Genomic DNA, 24,109 nt, shown 5'->3' on the forward strand with positions numbered 1-24,109 from the left:
GAAGATTTTAATAGAAATAAATAAAGTAAAGAAGTACTTTTCTCATACTTCTACAAAAACCTAAATGATGGGTTAAACATAAAGTTTCTTCTTTTTAAAAAAAAGCAAAGAGATGGGATTAATCTTCACTTAGCAAAAAAAATTAGTGAAATTTCATTTTATTAACACGTAATTAACTACTTTTTATTTATTAAAATTAATATTAAATTAATTTATATGAATATTTGAATAAATAATACTTAAAATGATGACTAATGTTTGATAATTTGTTACTTTCAATAATTATTTTTCTATCATTAATATTGTTTTTTATATAATTTTTTCTTATGATACCATACGTTTTTTTATTACAACTTTCTGTGATTTATTTCATATGAATTTCAGAATTAATATTAAAAAATTTAATGAGTGAAGCTAATTAAATTTTTTAGATACTAAAAAATAAATCAACTGTTAGGTGTTTTCTTAAAAATAATTTAGTTTGTTCTTTTTCATTCTTAGTTTGTTTCATTTATTGAAGAATTTTTATATTCCTTATTTTCTTTTGAGATTGCAGAATTACTTTCATTGACATGAGGATCACTAGAAATGCTAACTCTTTTTGCCTGTCTTTTTTTATTGATATAAGTTAATGTATGATACAGAATTTCAAAGAGGATCATTACAACAATCATAATTGCAATACAGAAATAAATAGTTGCAAACACATTAAATGCTTGAGACAATAAAGCAGCAAATAATGGTAATAACCCATTAGATAATGCAGCTACACTTTCACTAATACCTACAAATAAACCTTTTGATTTTTCACTTGCTCTTAAAGAATAATAAGTTGATGTTTGATAACTAAAACCAGCAGCAATCCCAGCAAAAAATGAAGTCATGAAAATGACATATGGATTAAATACAACTGTTAATAATATTAAGAATAATGTAAATACTGCCATTGCAATTAAAAACAGTGTTCTTTTATACGTCCATTTATCAGTAATACTCATAGCAACAAATGTAAGTGTTTGAGCTATGTACATAATACAAAAATTAATTGATACAAAATTATCTTCAGGACTACCTTTCAATGGAATACCAATTGATTTTTCATCAGCAATTTTAATGTATTGGTTTGTAACAACTGCAGATGTCCCAAAAATACCTAATTGCATTAAATACCCCAAAAAAGTATATGTTTTATTTTTTAGTTGTTGTTCAGTCCATTTTACTTTAATTGATTTATTTGGTGTATTTTCTATTCCAATTACTTTAGCAACATCAATTGGAATTTCAACATCATCTTTATTATTGTTTTCATTTGTTATAACTGTTTCTTTTGATAGTGGATCTTCTTTATTACCTTTTAATTCTTCTTTTTCTTTTTTAATTTTATCTCGTAACCATTTAACATGTCGATAAGGATATATAATTGCAATAAGTATATTAATTCCAATTGAAATATATAATGATGTACTTGAACCTAATGAACTTTTAAGTGTTCCTCCAGCTGCATATCCAATAGCTTTACCAAATGACCAACACACAGCAAATAATCCTGAATTTCTAGCTTCATGTCCAATACCAGCCTCTTTACCAACAGTCCCTACAGCAGCAGGCCAAAATGTAAATGCTGAAAGTGCCCAAAATGCTGCAGAAAAATAAATTGCTATTTTACTTGATGGCCATATAGCAACGATAGCTTCTCCTATTGTTAGAAATACCATTGACATTCTAACTACTATAAATGGACTTATTCTATCTGCTAATTTTCCACCAAATGGTGCAAGAACTGCATAAATAACAAAACAAATTGTTTGTAATAAAGCAAGTTGAACTGAAGTTGCCCCTTGTTCATTAAATAATAATGGAACAACAATCCAATAAAAAAAACAAGAAGTATCATATAAAAATGCAACAAGTAAATGTCTTGGTAAATTGTCAAAAGGAATTAATAGATATTTAATGTATTTATGCATATTAATGCTTCACAAAATATTTGAAGTTCATTTTTAGAAAAAAAGATTAGATTGAATTGGAAGTTTGTAGATTAATTCTATTTTGTTCTATAGAAACTATTTTCTATTTTTATATTGATTATTTTATTTTATTTAAAAATGCTATATATAACTATTTTCTAATTTATAAAAACGAAACAAAAAATGTTATTAACCAAAACAAATTTGAAAACAAAGAAAATAGAAGTTAATTTTTTACTTCAAAAAAACAAAGAACTGTAAATAATTAATCAAGAAAGTTTGAGACTTTAAAGAATTGATAAAAGAATTAAATATTTATGATTTAGTGTTTGAAGGAGTTGTTAGTCAAGTCCTATCAACTACATTAGGTAATTTTATTGAAGGACTAACTTCTGACCAATTGAAACTTGGAATTATAAATGGACAAATTGAATTAAATAATTTAGAACTTAAAAAATCAGCGTTAGATTTTCTTAATCTTCCTGTTTCTATTACTAGAGGTGTATTAGGAAATTTAAAAGTAATAATTCCATGGTCTGATTTATTAAACAAACCAATAGAAGTAGTACTTAGTGATATTGTTGGTCTAGTAGAACCACAAAAGATCTTTACAGTTTGTTAAATCTATTTTTAGTTCAACAATAACAAAAAAATTAAAAAGAAAAAAATAATAACAAAATTAGTATAATGAAGAAAAAGCAAAAGCTGATAAAGAAAATGAAAAAAAAATGAAAATTGTTGAATATGAAATTCAAAAAGCATTTGAAGAAACAAAGAATCAAAGTGATGGATTTGTAACTCAACTTATTGGAAAAGTTATTGAAAATATTAAAATCACGATTGAAAATATTCATTTTCAATTTATTAGACCAAATAATCAAGAAAAAGCATTAACAATTGGATTTTGTATTGAATCAGTTTTAGTTAATTCAATTAAAAACCCTATTATTAAAGGAGTACCAATATTCAAATATAAATCTGTTTCATTAAATAACTTTAGTGTTTATGTAGTTCCACAATTAAGTATTATTAACTTTAGTCAATACGATACTTTACATTTTATTCTTTTAATGAGGTCTTTAATCATTACACCTTTTAATAAACAAAATGGTTATAAAGAACATCTTCTTATTTCTCCAACATCTTTTGAAGTTATTGCGGCAATTAATATTTCAAAAGGATTTAAAATTGAATATTCTAAAGTACTTGGTCAAGTAAACATTACTGATATGAAAATTTCATTAGATAAAACACAATATATTGAACTTATATCATTATTAGATATGTTTTTTGAATATGGAATGTCAACTAAATATCTTAAGTATAGACCTCAAAATTCTCAAGTTAAAAAAGAACCAAAGAAATGGTGGAAATATGCATTTAATGTTATTCTTGAAGATGTTAGAAAAAAGAATCAACCTCATTGGAATGGTAAAGATAATGAACATTATATGGAATTATATAAAAAATCATTAGGATATACATTTTTACCAATAATAACAAAAAATGAAATTAAAGAAATGGAACAGTTAGAAAATACTATGGAATTAGAAGAAATATTACACAACAGAGAACATGCTCGTTTAGAGTTAAATACTTTTCTTAAAGAACATCCTGAATATAATAAAAAGAAATCTTTTATAGAAAGAATGAAAGAATATTTCTTAAGTTTTTTTATTAAACAAGAACCTTCTTTTGATACTAAAACTTTAAATAGTATTAGTGAATTTACTGTTGATCCAAATGGACTTCATGGAGAGCCAGCAGAATATGAAAAAATGAAATTTGGAATTTGGCTAAAAAAACTTCAAATTATTTTGACTGAAGATTCAAAAGAAATAATTAATATTTCTATAAATGATATTTCTGCAAAAGCTATTATTCGTCCTCAAGGATTATTGTTATGTGCTGATGTTCTTGGATTACATATCTGTGATAATTCAATTCAACGAGCTTGGAATAAAGTACTTAATAAAGTAACTGAAACCCCATTAATTCATACTATTGTTGACGTTCAGCCACTTGACAAGAAAGTCGATTTAAGAGTAAGTGCAAATGTTCAACCAATTGATATTATTCTTACTAAAGAATTTATTATGAATATTGCCCATTTTGCAATACTTCCTAATCCATCATCTTTAGCTAAAGCAAAACAATTTGCAGCTGATAAATTTGCTGATACATGGAATAAAGTCCAAGAGACAACTAAAGGTATAAAATTAAATGATAATACTTCTCAAGTTATAAAACGTCAGATATTAGATATTTCTGCAAATGTGATTGCACCTAAAATTGCAATATTACTTAATGGAGATGAAGAAAAAACAAAATCAGTTCTTATTGATTTGGGAAAAATCAATATACAATCAAAATCTGAAGAAAAGTATGATGTATTTGACATTAACATTAAAGACGTTTCTGTATCAAATCAAGTAGTTTGTTCAAAGGAAAATCTTCCAATTGAACATCAAACTTATTTAATAAAACCAATATCTGTTTTTATTCAATTTGGTAATTGTGTAAATAAAACTAAAGAACTTCCTCAGATAAAATTAACTACAATGGTTAATCTTATAGGAATAGAATTTAGTGTTCAAAGGTATCAATATTTAATGGAATTTGTTCCTATTTGGAGTAAAGGATGGGAGAAATTATCATCAAATAAAATAGAACAAAATGAAATTACTGAAACTGATAATGAAATGGAAGAATATTTAAAAATACTTGAAAAAAGTAAAGAAGAAGATTTTAAAGCTATGAGAGTTAAAATTGATCAGTCTAAATTAATGTTAATTGAACTTGGAATTCAAAGTGCAGAAATTGAATTAAAACAAAAAGAAGATGAAACAAAGAATATTTTTAAGTTGAGTGTTGGTGATATTCAATGTTGTATTAATCAAAGTTCATTTGAAATGGATATTCAATCTCAAATTGGAAGAATTAAAGTTGATGACTGTATTGTTAATGATGGAAAATCATTTATTATTTCGAGTGAATATTATAATACTAATCAATTTATAAATGCAAGTGTTAATATTAAACAAAAAGAAGCTATTAATTATAATGGAGTTGATATGGACATTCAAGTTCATATTGAAGATTTTCATATTGCAATTAGACCAGAGACATTGGGACAATTAACTCTTGTGGCACTTAGTCTTGTACCACCATCAACAAATGAAAAAACACAGAAGAATATAAAAGATAGTCAAGAAATTAATCAAAGAATAAAAGAAGATGAGAAAGAAGATGAAATGATAGAAATTGCTGAAGAATATAAATTAAATAAAAATCATGACAACAAAACTTCTAGTCTCATAGAAAAATTACAAAAGAGAGATACATTAAATATGAATAAAAAGATGATAATTAATCTTTCTATTAGAAGATGTGGTATTATTGTATTAAATGAAGTTAAAGAAGTTATGAAAGCTGAGGTAGAAGAAATTACAACAGGAATTGATATGTTTAATTGGGGAATGAGTATTAGAAGTAAAGTACAAAATATAGTTATTGTTAATATGATTACTGAACAAATAGAAAATAAATATTTATTAAAATATACACAAGAACAACCATTACTTCTTGCTAAGATTAAAGTAAATAATGCAATGAAAAAGATAACAATCGGAGCGAATATTAATAGAATTAATATTATTTTTGGAATGTCTTTAATTAAAGAGTTATATGCTCCTTTTAAAAATGAAACATTTATAAAAGCAATTCAACAGAGTCAAGAATACGTCCCGAGCATGGAAGAACTTCAAAATGAATATATTCAACAACAAAATCTAAACAATACTTATAGTCAAGGTATTGTTTCATTAAAAAATAAAAATTGGAGACAATTAAAACCTCAAACAATGAAAATTCAATGTGAAATTGCAGGACCTTCAATTAAGATTCCAATAAAAGATCATCCAATAAATTGTATTGAATTAAACCTTGGTAATTTGTATATAAAAAGTAATGTTATTAACGGTGAAAATATTCAATATAATGAAGAATATTATACTCCAAATATTGAAAATATGAATATTGAAATTAATTCTATCACATTAACTACTTTTATTGATAATCATAAAGCTTATATAGTTAAAAATGTGTGTGTTATAACTAATATACTTACACCAAAATTCCCTGATTTTTTCACTGATGAAATGAAAGAATTTCTTCCAGTTAATATTAATTGTTCAATAAGTAACATTGAAACATCAATAAGTTATAACCAATTAAAAACAATATTCGACTTTGTTAATTTCATACAAGAAAATATTAAATCGACTTCAGAGAACCAAACAACAAAACAATTATCAAGCAAGAAAGAAACTATGGATGAAATAGAAATTAAAAATAAGCAATATAAAGAATGGCCTCCATTACCACAACAGAAATTAAAGATGATTATTGATATTAAATTAAGTACAATAAGTTTATTATTACGAAAAGAGTATGGAGATTCAGAAAATGATAAATTAATGTTGTTAGGTATTAACAATCTTAATACCAATATAAAGCAGTCAATTAATGAATTTTTTGATATTAATACGATTCTTGGAAATGTTATTATTGATGATCTTAGAACAACCCCAAAACCATTACTTGTTAATAGAGTATTTGGAACAATTGATAACACTAATTTATTAGAGCTTAAATTCAAAATGTGTCTCAAAGAAAATTACATTTCTATTGATCATTTTACTCTTGACCATTTAACGTTGTGTCTTTATCCTGAGTTTATTGGAGATACATTAGCATATATAAATTCAATAATTGAACTTTTACCAAAAGATGAGACAAACAATGAACAAATAAAAATTCAAAATGATAATTATATTCCAGTAGATACACTCCTTGAAGCAACAACAATTAATCTTCTTCAAAAAGTCGAATTTGATGAAAGAATGGCTAAGCTAGTATTTAAAGAAAAGAAAGGTTTAATAGACAAATTAAAAACTAAAACAAATAATGAAAAAACAGAAGATCATATTAACAATTTGACAATTATTAAATTAGTTGAATTGATTTATAAACAAGCCAATTTTACTGATGTTAAACAAGAAATTGTAGTTAATAATAAATTAAAAGAACTTAAGTTAAAACAAATACAAGGAAACGAATTAGTAAAATTTGTCAGTGAAAAATTACAATTTCCTAATGATATTGTAGTAATGTTAATGCATGAGTTATATAATCTCAAATTAATTCTTCGGTCTGATGTAAGAGAAGAAAATATTTTTGAAAATGGAGAAAGAAAATTCATTATTAATCCTTCAGTTGAAGAATATTTTAGTACTTTAAAACAATCAAATTTTGAAGGAGACAATCAATTAAATGTTCCTGAATATATTTCTCAAACTCAATACAATTTATTTGTCCATGGAGAAATTAAAGGAATTAATATAGTTCTTATTGTCGATCCTTATGAAGAAAAAAGTTCTTACATCAAAGCGGGTATTTCATTAGTAAGTGATATAAAAATGAAACAAGGAAAGAGACCAGTACTTAGTGCGAATATCAATTTAAATGATATTGACCTTCATCGAGGAATTGTTAAAAATCTTATTCATAAAGAAAGAAATAATGAAATTATTTCAAATACATTAAAAATGAACTTACTTATCAAGTTATGGAATGAGGAAAATGATGAAATGTGTATTGTTACTCATATAAATACATTAAATGGTATGAAAATATTCATTAGTTTCAATGATATTCAAACTATTCTTTCTTTTGTTGATAATTTAAATAAATCTATCTTAATAACTCAACAACCAATTCATACTAAAGAAGAAAGTGATGAAGATGAAGATACTGTTAGTCAATATTACCAAATTGTTCCTTCTATGAAAAAGAAAATATCAGCGGATATTTCTATTCAACCAATAGAAGTATGTCTTGTTAATGATTTACAAGGAAGAACATTGCCACTCTTACTTACTAAAGTTAATTTACTTACAGCAAGTGCTTTTGTTGAAGATGATAACATTATTGGGTCTTTAATGTCTTCGATTCAAGTTGATATGTTTAACCATCTTCAAATGAAATATGAACCATTAATAAAAGAATTTCCAATTGAAACTAAAGTTTCTATTAGTCCTGTTTTTATTAGTCAAAATATATTTACTGATATTTCTATTGGAGATATTCAATTAAATATAAGTCATGGAACCTTAACATCAATACTCGAAACTGTAGGAATTTTACAAAAACATTCTCAACAAGAAACTTCATCAATTGCCTATGTTTCATATCTTAATGAAACTGGAGAAGAACTTCTTCTTACAAATCAAGAAGAAAAAGATACTATTGTTTTAGAGAAAGATAAAACTCTACCGTTATTATTTGACTTTGAAAAAGAAAATAATATTTCACATGAAGATTCAACTGGAAGAAATCTTATTACTAAAGCATTCCAACGAAATATTGTATTTAATAACTATTTATTAGAAACTGATGTTATTGTATCTAAAGCACCTAAAATGTTCCATTTTAATTCAGAAGATAATAAAGAAAATATTTGTCCAATTGTTTCAGAAGTTATTACTCGCAGTGATGGAACAAAATTAGTTTATATCCATGGGGATGTAATTATTAGTAACAAAACTGATATGGACTTTGATTTTTATAGTAAGAATCAATTAATATCAGTTTCAAAACATAGTGAACGATCATTACCCATTCGTTTTAGTAGAGGAGATTTATATATGAAAGATGGAAGTAATGAACAAAATGGCATTAAAATAGGAAGTATTGACGAGTTGATTGCAAAACAATTTACTAAGAAAGTAGAATTAAATCAATACTCTCCAAGTAAAACAGTATTAGTTAATATACAGTTAAAGAATAGATTTGAAAGTCCAAGAGATCAAGAGCTTAGAATCGAAATTATGCCAACGTATACTATAGAAAATAAACTTCCATATGAAATGAATATTGGAATTAATGGAGAACTTCTATCTATTCCATCCAATGCCAATATTGAGTTATATCTCAATAAACGTCAAATTATTTCAGTAATGTTTAAGACATTTGAGTCATCTAATTCTGTTGTTCAAGGAAAATATGAATTAAAGAGTGGTACTTCATATGTTGAAGTGCATGACACATCCAAAAGAAAAGGATATTTAATGGTAGAACAAACAATAATGTATAAACATGCTCATATTGTGTTTTATGCTTCTAGTTTCATGTTTAACTATTCTAATCAACCACTGTTTTTGGCATCTAATGAAATGACTGGAAAGAAAGAAATTGTTGGACTTCCATCAGACGGTATTGCATGTAATGGAAAACCATTTGTTATGTGTTTAATTAATTTAGAACCTAGTTCAAATAAAATTCATATTAAACCAAATGACTGCAATTATGGAGATCCTTGTTCATGTACTGAAGTTGGATTTAAGAAAGTTGTTGATTGTAAACAAAGTAATGGAAGTATAAAATCAATCCGATATGAAATTGAGTTAGGTAAACAAGGATTTGCAAGAACTCGATTTATTAAATTGTTTAATAATTATATTTTCTGTAATACTACAAAAAATAAGATTAAAGTTAATGCTGGTGGAGTTGATAATATTATTGAAAGTGATAATGGTATTGAAAACGAAAATGAAAGAATTTCAAAATGTTGCAAAGACCTTATTATTGGAGAAGGTGAAAGAAAATTCAAAATTGAAGTTAATGAAGGAGTTAGTATTGCGTTCCCATTAGATGAAGTTGCTGAATATCCATGTAAAATAGGAGGACAAGGATATGATATATCTGTTAAAAATTTTAAAAATGCTACATACATTTCAATATATGAAAGAAAAGAAGGAGCGTCTCCATTTAAAATTATTAATAACACTAATACTCAATTTACTGTTATACAAGATGGAATTAAAGAAATTGTTGATGAGAATAAAACTATTGATTATTATTTACCTAATCCGTTAAAAGAACCTAAGGTTAGTATATGCGTTAAAGAAAAAGAGTGTATAACTGTTGACTTAAATAAAATTAACAAATGTTATCGATCTATAGATGGTGTTACTGTAAAAGTTATTGTTAGAAATGGAACAAGAACTTTGTTATTAAGTAACAAGAAAGAAATGAATAATAAATTAACAAAACAAAATATGAACATTATTGCAAATATTACTCTTGATAAAACAGTTATAAATCTATCAAATGATTGGCCAGACGATATGTTGTGTGTTACATTGGATAAACTTTGTGTTAATACATTACTCACTTCAGATCAAATAAAAGTTGTATTAAACTTAAATGATATTCAAATTGATAACATGACTCTTGGATCACCTTATCCAGTTTTATTACTAACTCATAAAGAAAAGGATTCAAAACATCAAAAACAAGCTCTCCATATAACAATGATTAAAAGAAATGTCACTGACTTATCCACAATTGAATTTGAATATTTCACTCTTTTACTTCAACAACTTGATGTCATGATAGATGGTGCTTCTGCGTTTGATTTATTAAATTATATTTCTTCATTACCATTAGAACAAGCTCTTCCACCATCTAAAGTTCTATATCAACCATATAAAATAGAAATTCCACCTGTATCTCCACCAACTTATTTATATTTCAAAGACTTCCAATTACAACCAATGAAATTTGTCATCACATTTAAATTAGGAAGTGGATTGGACGTATTGCCATCAAATGGTATTACTACAATTATCAAGACATTTGGAAGTATGTTAGGTAATCTAGACCATTCACCATTACCAATAAATAACTTTTTTGTATCAAACTGTTATGAAAAGACTGACAGGTTTGTGTCAATGATTATTAACCATGTCTCATTCCAAGTTATAAAGAATTTATATCTTCTTCTTGGATCTGTTGATTTCTTAGGTAATCCAGTAGGATTAGTTTCAAATGTTGGAAGTGGAGTTAAAGCCTTTTTCTATGAACCTATTCAAGGACTAACCGTTTCACCAACTGAGTTTGCTTATGGAATTGGAAGAGGATCAAAAACATTAATAACAAATACGGGAGCTGGTATTTTAAATAGTGCAAGTAAGATATCAGGTTCTTTAGCATCTGGAGTTGCTAATTTAACAATGGATGAACAATATATGAAAGAAAGACAAAGAAAAATGAATAAAAAAGAAAAAGGGTTCATTGGAGGATTAACCAATGGACTAAGCAGTCTTGGTAATGGAGTTATACAAGGTGTTTCTGGAGTTGTCATGGATCCAGTCAGAGATACCAAAAAAGAAGGAATTGTTGGACTAGGAAAGGGAATTGGAAAAGGATTAGTTGGATTAGTTGCAAAGCCATTAACAGGAGCTGTAGACTTAGTGTCAAGTACAACACAAGGTATTGCAGAAACAATTAATGGAGATGAAGCTGAAGAAAGAAAAAGAGATCCTATTATTTATTGTACCAAAAAAGGAATGAGAAGTTATACTATTAATACTAAAGAAGGTGAGACTGTTGAAGGAAAAACTCATGAAGAATGTATTAAAAAGATTTGTATTAATAATAATGAAAATTATATTGACCTCATAGAAACTGAAGATAATAAAATTATAGCATTAACAAATAAGAGGGTCATTATTATGGATTATTTCCATTTACACTTTATTGATGAAATTGAATTAAGATATATTAAAGACATTTCAACAGGAATCAATGGAATTAATTTAAAACTTAATAATGAACAAACAGTATTTATTCATTATGAAAAACCAACATCTTGTCTTATGTTACAAACAAAGATTAAAGGGCTTGTCAAAAATGTCCCAAAAACTTCCGTTAATGAACAACCAAGACTACCTATAACCCAAACACAAAAAATAGAAGATAAGTCAAATAATTCAAACTTATTAGAAAGTCAAACTGAAACCATATCTGATAGCACTATTACGAAAACACCTTCTCAGACTACTGACAGTAGTTCAATAATCAATTCAATAGATAGTGATTCGTCTGTTACTGGTAATATTTCAATAAAATGCATGCAACACCCTTCCTCTGATTTTGTTGAAGATGATGTACAAGAAGAACTGTTACAAGTACCACATTTTATTTTGAAAAATAAAGAACAAAGAAAATCTGAGAAACAAGAAATTAAAGAGGCTAAAAAACAAATGAAAGCAGAAGAAAAAGCAATTAAAAAACAACTAAAACAAGAAAAAAGAACTTCAACTCACCAAGATAAAGTAGACACCCAAGATGGTTCATCTAATGATAATATTGTTAATACTGATGGAACTTCTTTAATTGGTTCAACATCTTCATCAAGTGAATCAATAAGTTATGGGTCTCAATCATCTACAGAAGAAGAAAAGAAGAAGAAACGTTCATTGTTTAAAGGAATCAAAAATGTAGTTGGACATTCTTCAGATGATAAAAAGAAGTTTGGAATTTTTTAAATTGGATTATTAATGATAATTAATAAATTTTTTATTTAAAAGTTATTGATTTAAAATTTATAAACAAATAAACAGATTTAAAATCAAAAAGGAATTAATTTGATAAAATTAGTTCTTGTACATTTATTCTTTAATTGTCTGTAGTTTCACTTAGATTTGGGTCTATAAACTCAGTTGGATCATTGTATAAACTAAACCATTTTGAATGAGAAGGATTTTGGAGAGATTGATCTATTGTTCTTGAAATCTTTTCAAGATCTTTATTTGATGTAGTTTGCGAAATAACAGTTTTCATTAATTGCATTGTTGGTCTAAGAGTTAGAGTGTAAGGAAGAACATCAAAGTCATTTGATGATGCTTGTTCAAATAATTTTTTATGAAGTGAGTCAAGATAAAGTACTGTTTGTTCTTCTTTGAAACCTAAAAATCTATAATCTGTCCCATCAAAAATAACACAAGATTCTAGTCTTCGTTGGGAAGGTATTTCTGAATTAATTGAACAAGGCTTTACTGCCCCTTCTTCACAATTAAAAACAAGGTTAGAGTGTATTATTGTTTCAATCATTTGATTTACTTCAACATTTTTTATGTATTGAGTGATTCTACGTTCTTGGTCAGTTTTACCATCACCAACTTTTAATTTATAAGCGATACTCTTTACATCTTCAAATGAAAAAATTATTTCACCATTTGGTGCAAGTATTTTCTGAATATGAAGAAATGGTAATAATGATTTTACTTTTACTTTCTTTGGTCTTTTCAGTATAATAGTATATCCCATACTATTTAATAAAGACAGATACCCAACTGCTCTTCTATTTTCATTCAGAATACTTAAACTTTTTCTTTCAATAACACTTTTCCTTGAACTTACTTTTTTCTCTGCAGGTTCTTTTGACCCTTCTGATGACTTACTCATACACAGTATAAGTGTTTAGTTTTGGTTAGTTCCTTAGGTTTTATAGTTGTTTGTGATGTTTGTAAAAAGTTTGTTATTCTGATTCATTGTTGAGTGTTTTGTGGTTTTTATTAATTTATTTTATTTACTTCTTATTGATTCAGATCATCACACAAAAATTGTTTGGTAAAAATTATATGATGATTATTATTCCTATTTCTTCTCTTTCTAAATCTCTTCAGTTAAAAACACTAAAATTATTATTTGTTATATAAAACGCTTTTCTCAACATTATTGTGTTTTTTTTATAATAATTGTCTGAAAAAAAAGAAATTATTGTTGATTTGTATTCTCAGAATATAATGTTATTTCTAATGAACATTTTTATTCATACTGTGCTAAATTTTAATAGAGTAATACGTATTTATTATTTGAAATTATATTATTGCGAATAAAACAAATGTCAGTAACTTAAATAACACTTTTATTGTTTTCTACTAAATTTGGAGAGTTGAGTTAATCTAAAATGATAAACGTAGTCATTGAACTTAAATTCGTTCAATAGTAATCTTATGACTTAGACAATCTTAATTGAAAATAGACTGAGGTTATATTATCTAAAATTAAACAGAATAAATACGAACGTCATATGTGTATAGTAACTAAAGTACATAATTCATTCTATACTTGTGTTTATAACCACTACCTAATTTTCTGAGTCATTCCTTATTGCATTGTACTTTTAATAAATGTACAAAGAAAGAATTAAAAGTTAGTTTCTTTGACCGAGAAATATAAAAGACTTAGAAAACTTAATTACCTTAATTTCATGGTTTGCTGATGTTTTTGGATGTTTTTCTAAGAATATGTGGTATATTGTTATAAACTCTAGAACTTTAAAACACAGCTAAATGTAATAAATCACATAATAACATTTATCCTCATAGTTATAACTCTCATAACAACTAACAACGTGTATTAAAGTAATAATAAAGTTTAACGTCAACATAAGATTGTCTTTTCCTTAAAGAATAAAAAAGAAAAGTTCGTTTTGGAATATTTTTATCATAAATCATAGTGTTCTATAAAAAGAGTTCATAAATTTATTGAGAATGTATTAAAATCATCATAAATTATTCTAATCAAATCTTAAAAAAAGAAAATGAAACGAAAAGAAGAACCGAAGAATAAAATTTCTGAATAATGATAATCAAATTAATGAAAGGCTGAATTACAATGCAGTAAATACAACTAATTACAATTTTACTAATTCAATCCAGTTATTCTCTAATTCTCGTGTTACTCTTGGAGAAGATGAATTAATAGGACTCATAGAATCTTCATGAACAATTTCGAGTTCTTCTATGCAAAACTGGACATCAGCTTGTTTTTTTGTCAAACAAAGTTTCCTCTTTGAGCGTTCTATTTCGATTTCACTAAGACTAGGAAAAAGACTTATTAAATCTTTTTTATCTCCATACAATAATCTTGATGTAGGGACATAAGGTTTACAATTAAGAGTCATATGATGTTCCATTTCAGATGTTATGATTTGTTATTTTTGAGTTTTGAGTTTTCTACTAATTTGAAAAAAAATCCATGTTGAAGTTTGAGTGAACTACTAATAAGAAAAATCAAAATATATTATAATTTAATTATAACATATTAGGTATTGAATTTTCATTAAGTTGAAAAGAATAATACTATTTTAAATGATAAAAATACCAATAAAAAGTGAAAATTTCTTAAACTCATCAAAAAAGAATCTTCTATTCTTAACTAAACGAATTTCCATCTATTCTTTTACAAATGGTGCAATTCAATTTAAACTATTTTCATTATAATAAAACTAAGAAACAGTTATAAATTTAATGAATCTTTTTCTTGTTATAGATAACGATAAATTAAATTGATTTACAATGTGATTGTATTATAAGGGACATTCATTTTGATAGAATCAAAATCATTTCCTAAATGAATTTTTGCTCGATAGTCAGTAATTTCTTTTAAGTTACAACGAACAGTTAAAATTTCATTAGATTCTTTAGCCTCTGCAATTTTTATTCCTAAGTGATTATAAACAAAAGAATGTCCTTTATAAGTTAAGTTCAACCCATCTTTTCCAATTCTATTAGGACAAAAAACCCAACACCCATTTTCTATTGCCCTACAAGCAGCAAATTTATCAGCGACATTGAGTACTCTATAATTATAGTTAATTGGATTAATAATGATGTCATAATCATAGTTATATCTTACGAACATAGGAAAACGAGTGTCATAACAAATTGTTAATAACATCCTAAACCCTCTGAAATTAACTATTATCTTTTCATGTCCTGCTTCTAATAAACTCTCACCCCCTAAACGATATAAATGAGTCTTATTATATTTAGCAATAATTCCATTTTCATCAACTAAAACTAATTGATTATAATATTTTTTATTTTCTTCTATTAATATTCCAGCTGCAAATCCACAGTGTTTTTGCTTGCATTGATTAATTAACCAGTCAATAACACTTTGACCTCCATTTGGGTGTGCTAGTTTTTCTAAATGTTCTCCAAAACCAGTTGAAAAAACTTCAGGAAGTATATATAAGTCACTTTGAGTATCTTTAATTAATTTTTCAATATTATCTAATGTTTGTTCTAATGTAGGAAATACATCAGTTTGAATTAAAGTTACTTCAATTGACATGAATAAACTGGCAACAGATTGAATATGTAGGGTTAAAAATTCCATTAAATTTGGAATTACTTTCAATTAACATATTCTCCATTTTAACAAATCAAAATATGAAAAAAAAAACATTTTTATTTTTTCCAGAAAAATAAAGAGAAATTGAGAAAACCCTTAAAGAAAAAAATAATGGAACATCTAACTCAAATAAATGGAAGATAACAAACAAAAAGCTATCAACTATTATGAAATCCTTGGAGTTTCTAAGACTGCAAATGAAAATGAAATAAAGAAAGCATTCTATAAAATGTCTCTAAAATATCATCCAGACAAACACCCTGATGACAAAGAATCTCTTGAAAAATTTCACCAGGTTCAACAAGCATATAAAGTCCTTCAAGACCCATCTAAAAGATATATATATGACGAGTTTGGAACTAAGTCAAGAAAAGAAATTAATGAAGAATGTGAAGAGGTTGATGAAAAAGATGAAGGAGAATTAACAATTGAGGCTATTGTATCTGCTATGAAAGCAATGGGGATGAGTGTTAATGAACAAGAAGCTGAACATATTTTAGCAAACACTAATTTTGAAGTGAATGATAGAACAGTAAGAAAAGGTGGATTACGTGATGAGCTAATCCGTTCTGAAAAAGAGGGGGTTACTGCAATTGATTTATCAAAACTTGTTATCCGTTCTATTAAAGAAGATTGTGTTGAACATATGAAACAATTAACTTCTATCAATTTCAGTACAAATTCTATAAGAAGTTTACCTGATAGTTTTGGTACATTGACTCAAATTAAAAAATTAAATTTGAGTGACAATAAATTTACAGAAATTCCTGCATGCGTATTTAAGTTGAAAAATTTGGAGATTTTTGAAATGGAAAGAAACGAAATAACAGAAGTTACAGATGAGATTTTCCAATTAGAGAATCTAAGAAGATTAAATCTTTTCTCTAACAAAATCAGAAATGTACCAATTAGATTGTGTTTTGACCTTAAAAAGATTCAATCAATTGATATCTCATGTAATAATATTCATGAATATCCTCAAGGGAAAGAAGGTATTGATCTTATTACTGATGCTGATATAAAAAGTGGAGCACAACAAGGGTCTTTAGTTGCACAATACTTTGCCTCTTTAGATAAGAAACCACGCCAAAAGAAAGAAAAAATAGAAAAGAGACATGAGAAAAAAAAGTCTAAAAAGTGATAATGAAGAAGAGATGATATAGATTAAATTTTTTGATATTGTTAATTCTGTTTATCTTTTTATCTTTAATTTATCTTAACAGAAATTGGAATGGTTGTTTGTACAATTGAAAATCTTGTGTTTCAATGTGAAATTAAAAAAGAAATAAATGAAAATAAATGCGAACAACTTGTATATTCATTTGGTCATCAAGAAGATGGAAATACATGTTGTATTATTTTTTATGGTTGTTTGTTTCTTGAACCTATCAGAAGAAAAATAATAATAAGTAGGGAGATCACATCTTGACATTGATTTAACTGAATTGAATAAGAGGATTAATGAACCAATTGGGGATGTGTTTATTGATCTTGTTGAAACTATAAATGAAGTAATTAATGAACAAAGACCCAAAGAAAAACAGTACAGAATTATCGACCATTTAGAAGTTATTGAAGGGATTCCATTTGTTGGATACCATACTAGGAGACATACCTTTGGAAGAGTTTGGTTAAAAAATCATAAAGACATCAACCAAGTAAGGAAAATTTGTAATGAGATGGATATAAATATATATGAGGCACATCTTAGCCCTGACATTATGTTTATGACTGATTTAGGATTAAGAACAATGGTATTTGTTCATTTTAATGCTTTAATATCAGACTATAGAAAAACTAAATGTAAACATGAATATTATATTGATTGTAAAGTATTAAGTCCAAATGAGTTTGCTTCAGAAACAAAAGATGGACTGAGAAATGGAAATCTTAGAGTCTATTGGGGAACATCTCCTTTTGTTAATTGTGAAGAAGGAGGAACTAAAACTGAATCATTTTCAGAGAATGGTAAAATTCTTATTGATAAATGGATTACTCAAATGACTTTTCAAGAATATAATGATAAGTTGGTTCTTGATATTGATAGACTTCAAAAAATAGTAGAAAAGTATAATTTGAGTCCAGGGAGAGGTATTAGAGAAAATACTCAATTTCAAACACAAATGATGACACAAATCAGTCAGATGAATATTAACAAGATTTTTGAAAAGGAGATATATGATTGGAATGAAGAAATAGAAGTTGATAGTTTTAATGAAGAGGTTGAAGTCACACAAGAATTAATCAACAAAAATGAAAAATTTTCTAGTCTTCAAATAAATGAAAAAGAAAAGAAGGAAATTACTTTTAAACAATCAAGTGAGGATGACAGTACAATGGAATGTGAAGAACAAGATAAGGCTAATGGGTTTGGAGATTTGGAAATAGAGTTAGATGGTTCTATACAGTTTCATCAAAGCTTAGATGAAAGTATAGACTCTTCAGAGAGAATGGAAATAGAAGAAGTAGAAGATGAGAATCAAAATTCAGGAATAGAGTTATTAAGTCAAATTTCATGCACCAACTTTCAGATACAAAGAAATAATAATAAAATTTTCACTCAAACCTTACAAAATAAGGGACATATTTTTTTTGATGAAAACAAAAGTATAGAAGAATCAGTTCAACAAGGAAATAAAACACTTCAAATAAATTTATTAGAGAAGGGTAGTCGAATAATAAATCAAGAAGTTTTATTTGAAGAAAATAAACCAAAGTCATCCGATACATTAGAAATAAATTATAAGACAAATGAAAATGTTATTGTCTTTGATAGTCCACCAAGTTTATTTGAAATACAACAAGAAATAAAACACTATAAAATAAATATATGTCACGAAGGTATTATTATTCCAAAAATAAATGAAATAATTGAATCAACTTATCCAATTCATTGTATATGTACAATCCCACCACCATCATTCATGGACGTAATTCAAAGTTTAAAAACTCAAAAAAATGATAATGAATATATTGTAAATCAAGAAAAGAAATTAAATGATCCTTATTCATATTTTATGATAAATAGAATTAATAATCCTTTAATAAGTAAGAACAGTTGTATAATTAGTATTCAATTATTATTTCATCGATTTGATGAATCAACAGGAAAATATCAAAATTCCAAACATGACTCTGTTGAAGGAATAATTGTTTACCAATCATTTAGAAGTAAGACTTTATTTTATCTTATTCACACTAATTTAGAAGCTATTAAATATCTTCATAAAACTTATAAAACACTTAAAACAATTGATATTATTTGTCATAATGAATTATCGCTTTTCATTTCATTGATTAAAATAATTAATGATGAAGACGCAGATATGATAATGGCAGAAGATTGTTCATTTACTATCCAATTCATTAATGAAAGGTATAAACTTTATAAACAAGGAAGTTTTAATGATAAAATTAATAGATTACAAAATGGAAAAGGGATAAAAGGAAGATTAGTACTAGACATCTGGCACATTTATAAGGAATGTAGTAAATTTTCCAATTATGAAACTGACTATATTGCTAAGCAAGTATTTAATGTGTCATTACCAAATGTTAATTATTTATGTTATAATGCACCAGAACAATTATTAAGTTCCTTTTTAAGGTTTCACTGTTGTCTATTATTATTAGACTATTTTGGTTATATAAACCGAATTCAAGAATTTGCACAGTTTCATGCTTGTCCTCTTAAAGGGGAAATAGAACGAGGTTCACAATATAAGGTTGAGTGTTGTTTAAAAAGGGTGAGTAAGAGTGAATTTAAGTTATTTTCACCAAGTGATAATCAACTAAATTCTAGTAGAGCAACGGACTGTGTTGCATTAGTAATGGAGCCACAGTCTGGGTTTCATAGTAATCCTGTTATTGTACTAGATTTTCTTTCTATGTACCCAACAACAGCAATAGCTTATAACATATGTTATTCTACGTGTCTAGGATATGTAGATGATATTAGTACTGAAAGAAAAATTGGACCAATGACATACTCTTTTGAAAAAGAAAATTTAAATACTCTTAAGGGTAATATTCATGTTGTAGCGAATGGAATAATGTTTGTAGATGCATGTGTTAGAAAAGGGATATTACCTATTATGCTTGAAGAAATGTTATCAACAAGACAACACATTAAAGAAAGAATGAAGATGTTTACAAAAGGGAGTGAAGCATATAAAAAATGTTTTCTTCAACAATTAGCACTAAAATTGTTATGTAATGTTGTTTATGGATATACAGGCGCTGGGCTATCTGGGAGAATGCCTTGTAATGAAATTGCAGATGCTATTGTTGAAACAGCTCGGCAAACACTAGAAAAAGCCATCAATTTTGCTGAAAGAAAGTTTGGAGGAAAAGTAATATACTCAGACACTGATAGTTTGTTTGTAGAAATGGAAGGTAAGACAATAGAAGAATCCTTTGAAGTTGGAAAACAATTATGTGAAGAATTTAATAAAACTATTCCGCCTCCAATGAAACTTCAATTAGAAAAAGTGTATTGGCCCCTTGTTACTGTTACAAAAAAAAGATACTTTGGAATGAAGTATGAAAAATGTGAAACAAAACCAACTCTCGAAGCTAAAGGTCTTGAGGCTGTAAGAAAAGACAGTTGTAGAGTTGTAAGAGGGATGATGTCATCTGTGATGAAATATTTATTAAATAAAGATATTGAAGGAATGAAACAATACTTAGAAATCAACTGGGAAATGATCCAAAAGGGAGAAGGATTTATTGATGACTTTATAATTAGTAGACCATATAGAAGGCATTATGCTGAAGGAAGAAAACCACCAATTGGAGCAAAAGTCATTTTAAAAGAAAGAGAAAAAGATAATACTTTCTATTTTCAGTATGGACAAAGAGTTAAATATGTTGTTGTTAGGACATCATCTGGAAAATTATGTGATAGCGCTGTAAGCCCACAATTTGCTGCGTCAGAACAAATGGTTATTGATAGTGATTATTATATTAATAAACAAATTAATAATTCATTACAAAGAATTTTATTACCTTGTGGTATTGACATTAATAAATGGTATAATACTTCATTAACCACAATCCTTTTTGAAGGAAGAAAAGATAAGAAAATAAGATTAGAAGATTATTATTTAATCCATAAATGCATCAGGTGTAATAAAAAAATTATAGGAGAAAGTTATTTATGTAAAACATGTTCATATGATAAAAGAATTGTAATTGCTGAATGTCAATTACATATCAAAGAGATGGAACAAAGACTAATAGATATGAAAAAGAGATGTTTGTATTGCCAATTACAATATCCTTTTGAATGTATATCAACACAATGTCCTATTTCATTTAAAATTATCAAAGAAGAAAGTGAGTATAGAAATTTTCTAAAAGATGTAATGAAGAATAATGAAACAACTATAATTAGTGACTATGAAATGGAACAAGATGATATGGTTATATAATGATTGTATATCATTTGGTTTTTTCTTTTTCTTTTAATAAATAAGAACTATAAAATTTTAAAATTGTATTTAAGATGAAACAAGAAATATGGTTTTATTCAATGTTTATTGTTCAATTAGTACTTGACATTGCCTTCTTTCTGACATGTAAATGGGCTTGGACATTAAATCTTTATCTTGATTCATTTGCAGATAATTATTTTGCCGATCATATATGTGTTTGGTATTTTGTTAGTGTAGGAATAGTCTTATATTTGGTTTCATACTTCCACAGTGGAAGTTTAATTTCTATGTATTCATTATCAATTAAACCAAGGTTTGTTTAATTTATTTAAAAAATGAAATAATAAGGTTTGATTTGGTAGGAAAAAAGAACAATACTTTTGTTATATTCATGGACCAACACTTGGAAGAATTTTCATTTCATTTGGATGTGTTTTATATTATCATTCATCATTTGGACTAGCATTATGGGGAGGATATATTGGAGTAGCATTAATTGCATCAGTGATTATAGAAAGTCAAATTCTTTTACCACACATTCCATTAATGGATTATGGGTTAGTCTTTGGAAGAATAAGAATTCCAAAACCTTTAAAACAAGAACATCTTGATTGATTTTTCTTCTTTGTATTAAACTAATTTTTTTTTTACTTTAATATATATAAAGAATTTATTCAATTATTTAGTCATCACTTTCTTCTGAATGTTTTGACTTTTTCTCAACACTCATTGCTGATTCATCTTCTTTTTTAATTTCAAGTAATTCTTGTTGTGTAGAATCATCTAGTTCATCCATTTTATCAATAGTATTAGCAAGTGTAATATCATCATCATTCCATTTGGCATCAATCATTAATAACCCATCTCCATTGATTGTTGGCAATAAATATTTATTATTTTCTATTTCTTCAAAGAAATTTGCATTAAAATTTTTTACTTCTTCTACACTTATTTTATTCTTTCTGATGAAATTAATTAATTTGATGTAATTATATTGATTCCCTTGTGCAATTTGGTAAAGTTCTTCAAATGAAATATGATGTTTTTCGTTCATATGTTTTAAAAGAAGGTCAATGTCAAGAAACTCTTTACAAAATAAACATGGTGTCCTAAATGAAGTTTCATCATTTCCATTATCCCAATCCCAGTCATCACTATCACTACTCATTGTTGTTTGTTTCTATTTATGAGTTGAATTTTAGGTTTTCTTTTTAAATTTGTTTTAAATAACAAAAATATATATTGTTTTTAATGACTAATATTGTTATATGAAAGTTGTTTTGAAATGTAATGTACTAATAACGAGTTGAATAAAAACTTGATGGAAAGTTTTCCATTTTAGTTGTGTATTTCATTTTTATTTAAAAGAATATTTTTTGTAATGGATATTAGTTCTTTTTTAGAGAGAGTAAACAATACCAGAAAATCTAAAGAGGTTTCAATAGGAAAAAGAATTAATTTATGTTTGTGGTTATTTGATTGAATGAATAATGTTTTTATTAGTTCAAGTGATATAACTATGATCGTTAAATTAATTTTTTTTAAGATTTCTTTTCTATGAATTTCCATTCAAAGTTCTTATTTAAGACATGTTTATATAAACAATTAAGTAGTAAGGAAAATTCTATAAATTACTTTGTGTCATTGGTTATGTAGTAATGAAAGATTTCTTTAATAGAACTTTTTATATAAATGAGTTTTTGATGATATACTTAAAATAGTCTTTTGTCTGACTTAATTTTTTTTTGAAGATTAATCAGCCATCCATCTCATTGTATTCTTTGTATAAACGTTTAGTACAACAGTTATTCTTTATGATTAAATAAACCCAATTTGATTGTTTTTTTTGATTTTGTTTTTTCCTTGGTTGATGAAGAATTAAAATTGTGTCTTTTCTCTCTTTTCTTTATTTATTTAGAGGTATGCTTTTGATGTCTCAATCAAATATCGGACTCTTAGTAACATAATACTGATAATTATGATAAGTGATAAAGTCAACTTCTTTTTGGTTGTTTTGTCAACAGCACTAAATTCTGTTTCTTTACAAAGAACATGATATTGCAATTGATAATTTTTTGCTTCTTCTTTTTACTTTTCACATTCTAATTTTATTATTTGATTAAATGCCATTAATTGATGAAGTGTGATTCATTTTATTATTCTAATGCCTTTTGTATTCTAGTATGTGACTTTGTATTCTCCATATCGTAATTCAATCAAATTAAATACTAGTTTGTTATTGCAAGGTATTTTATCTACTTTTTTAATTCTAGTACACAAACTGCATTCCTTGAAAAAAATACTAATTAATTGCTGCATAGATCGTTTCAAAAGAATATTTAATATAATAAGTTTATTATCTAGTGTCAGAGAGAAATTAAATCAATGTCATTATTACAAATTATTTATGAATAGACAAAAACTTTGAAATTAACTTTATTTCTAATACCTTATTTAAATTAGACTCTAACTTATTGATTTTTTTAGTTAGAATGTTTTTCAAACAAATACCGGTAATAGGTGATAAATGTTGGTTACTCCATAAAAGATACATTACATTTCACAAGTTGTTTATAAAAAGGAAGTCAAAATATCTCACTTCACCCCAAGAGCTTTTATTGAGTTATGTTTATACACCCAAATTAATTAAGAATT

General features: G+C 26.2%; 8 protein-coding genes across 8 annotated transcripts; 4 read left to right on the plus strand and 4 right to left on the minus strand.

Annotated features, from left to right (window-relative positions):
• Positions 1-497: 497 nt before the first annotated feature.
• ENU1_119430 (transporter, major facilitator family protein) lies at positions 498-1,967 on the minus strand (the record flags this gene model as incomplete). The annotated part of the gene is made up of 1 exon (XM_008859782.1): positions 498-1,967. One exon carries the CDS (start codon positions 1,965-1,967, stop codon positions 498-500), a length of 1,470 nt encoding a protein of 489 aa, XP_008858004.1.
• A 321-nt stretch (positions 1,968-2,288) lies between these two features.
• On the plus strand, positions 2,289-12,361 carry ENU1_119440 (chorein, putative; the record flags this gene model as incomplete). Its single annotated transcript, XM_008859783.1, has 2 exons — positions 2,289-2,580; positions 2,651-12,361. The coding sequence occupies exon 2, from the start codon at positions 2,696-2,698 to the stop codon at positions 12,359-12,361; it is 9,666 nt and encodes a 3,221-aa protein (XP_008858005.1). The 5' UTR covers positions 2,289-2,580; positions 2,651-2,695.
• A 130-nt stretch (positions 12,362-12,491) lies between these two features.
• On the minus strand, positions 12,492-13,280 carry ENU1_119450 (hypothetical protein; the record flags this gene model as incomplete). Its single annotated transcript, XM_008859784.1, has 1 exon — positions 12,492-13,280. The coding sequence occupies one exon, from the start codon at positions 13,278-13,280 to the stop codon at positions 12,492-12,494; it is 789 nt and encodes a 262-aa protein (XP_008858006.1).
• Positions 13,281-15,173: 1,893 nt separating this feature from the next.
• Positions 15,174-15,959, minus strand: ENU1_119460 (hydrolase, carbon-nitrogen family protein; the record flags this gene model as incomplete). Its single annotated transcript, XM_008859785.1, has 1 exon — positions 15,174-15,959. One exon carries the CDS (start codon positions 15,957-15,959, stop codon positions 15,174-15,176), a length of 786 nt encoding a protein of 261 aa, XP_008858007.1.
• Positions 15,960-16,152: 193 nt separating this feature from the next.
• ENU1_119470 (DnaJ family protein) lies at positions 16,153-17,160 on the plus strand (the record flags this gene model as incomplete). The annotated part of the gene is made up of 1 exon (XM_008859786.1): positions 16,153-17,160. The coding sequence occupies one exon, from the start codon at positions 16,153-16,155 to the stop codon at positions 17,158-17,160; it is 1,008 nt and encodes a 335-aa protein (XP_008858008.1).
• Positions 17,161-17,250: 90 nt separating this feature from the next.
• Positions 17,251-21,451, plus strand: ENU1_119480 (DNA polymerase zeta catalytic subunit, putative; the record flags this gene model as incomplete). Its single annotated transcript, XM_008859787.1, has 2 exons — positions 17,251-17,389; positions 17,433-21,451. The coding sequence occupies 2 exons, from the start codon at positions 17,251-17,253 to the stop codon at positions 21,449-21,451; spliced, it is 4,158 nt and encodes a 1,385-aa protein (XP_008858009.1).
• Positions 21,452-21,525: 74 nt separating this feature from the next.
• On the plus strand, positions 21,526-22,069 carry ENU1_119490 (hypothetical protein; the record flags this gene model as incomplete). Its single annotated transcript, XM_008859788.1, has 2 exons — positions 21,526-21,767; positions 21,817-22,069. The coding sequence occupies 2 exons, from the start codon at positions 21,526-21,528 to the stop codon at positions 22,067-22,069; spliced, it is 495 nt and encodes a 164-aa protein (XP_008858010.1).
• Positions 22,070-22,136: 67 nt separating this feature from the next.
• Positions 22,137-22,622, minus strand: ENU1_119500 (hypothetical protein; the record flags this gene model as incomplete). The annotated part of the gene is made up of 1 exon (XM_008859789.1): positions 22,137-22,622. One exon carries the CDS (start codon positions 22,620-22,622, stop codon positions 22,137-22,139), a length of 486 nt encoding a protein of 161 aa, XP_008858011.1.
• Positions 22,623-24,109: the final 1,487 nt, after the last annotated feature.

This window comes from Entamoeba nuttalli (assembly GCF_000257125.1).
Source record: "Entamoeba nuttalli P19 unplaced genomic scaffold asmbl_5101, whole genome shotgun sequence".
In the NCBI taxonomy this organism is placed as follows: domain Eukaryota; phylum Evosea; order Mastigamoebida; family Endamoebidae; genus Entamoeba; species Entamoeba nuttalli.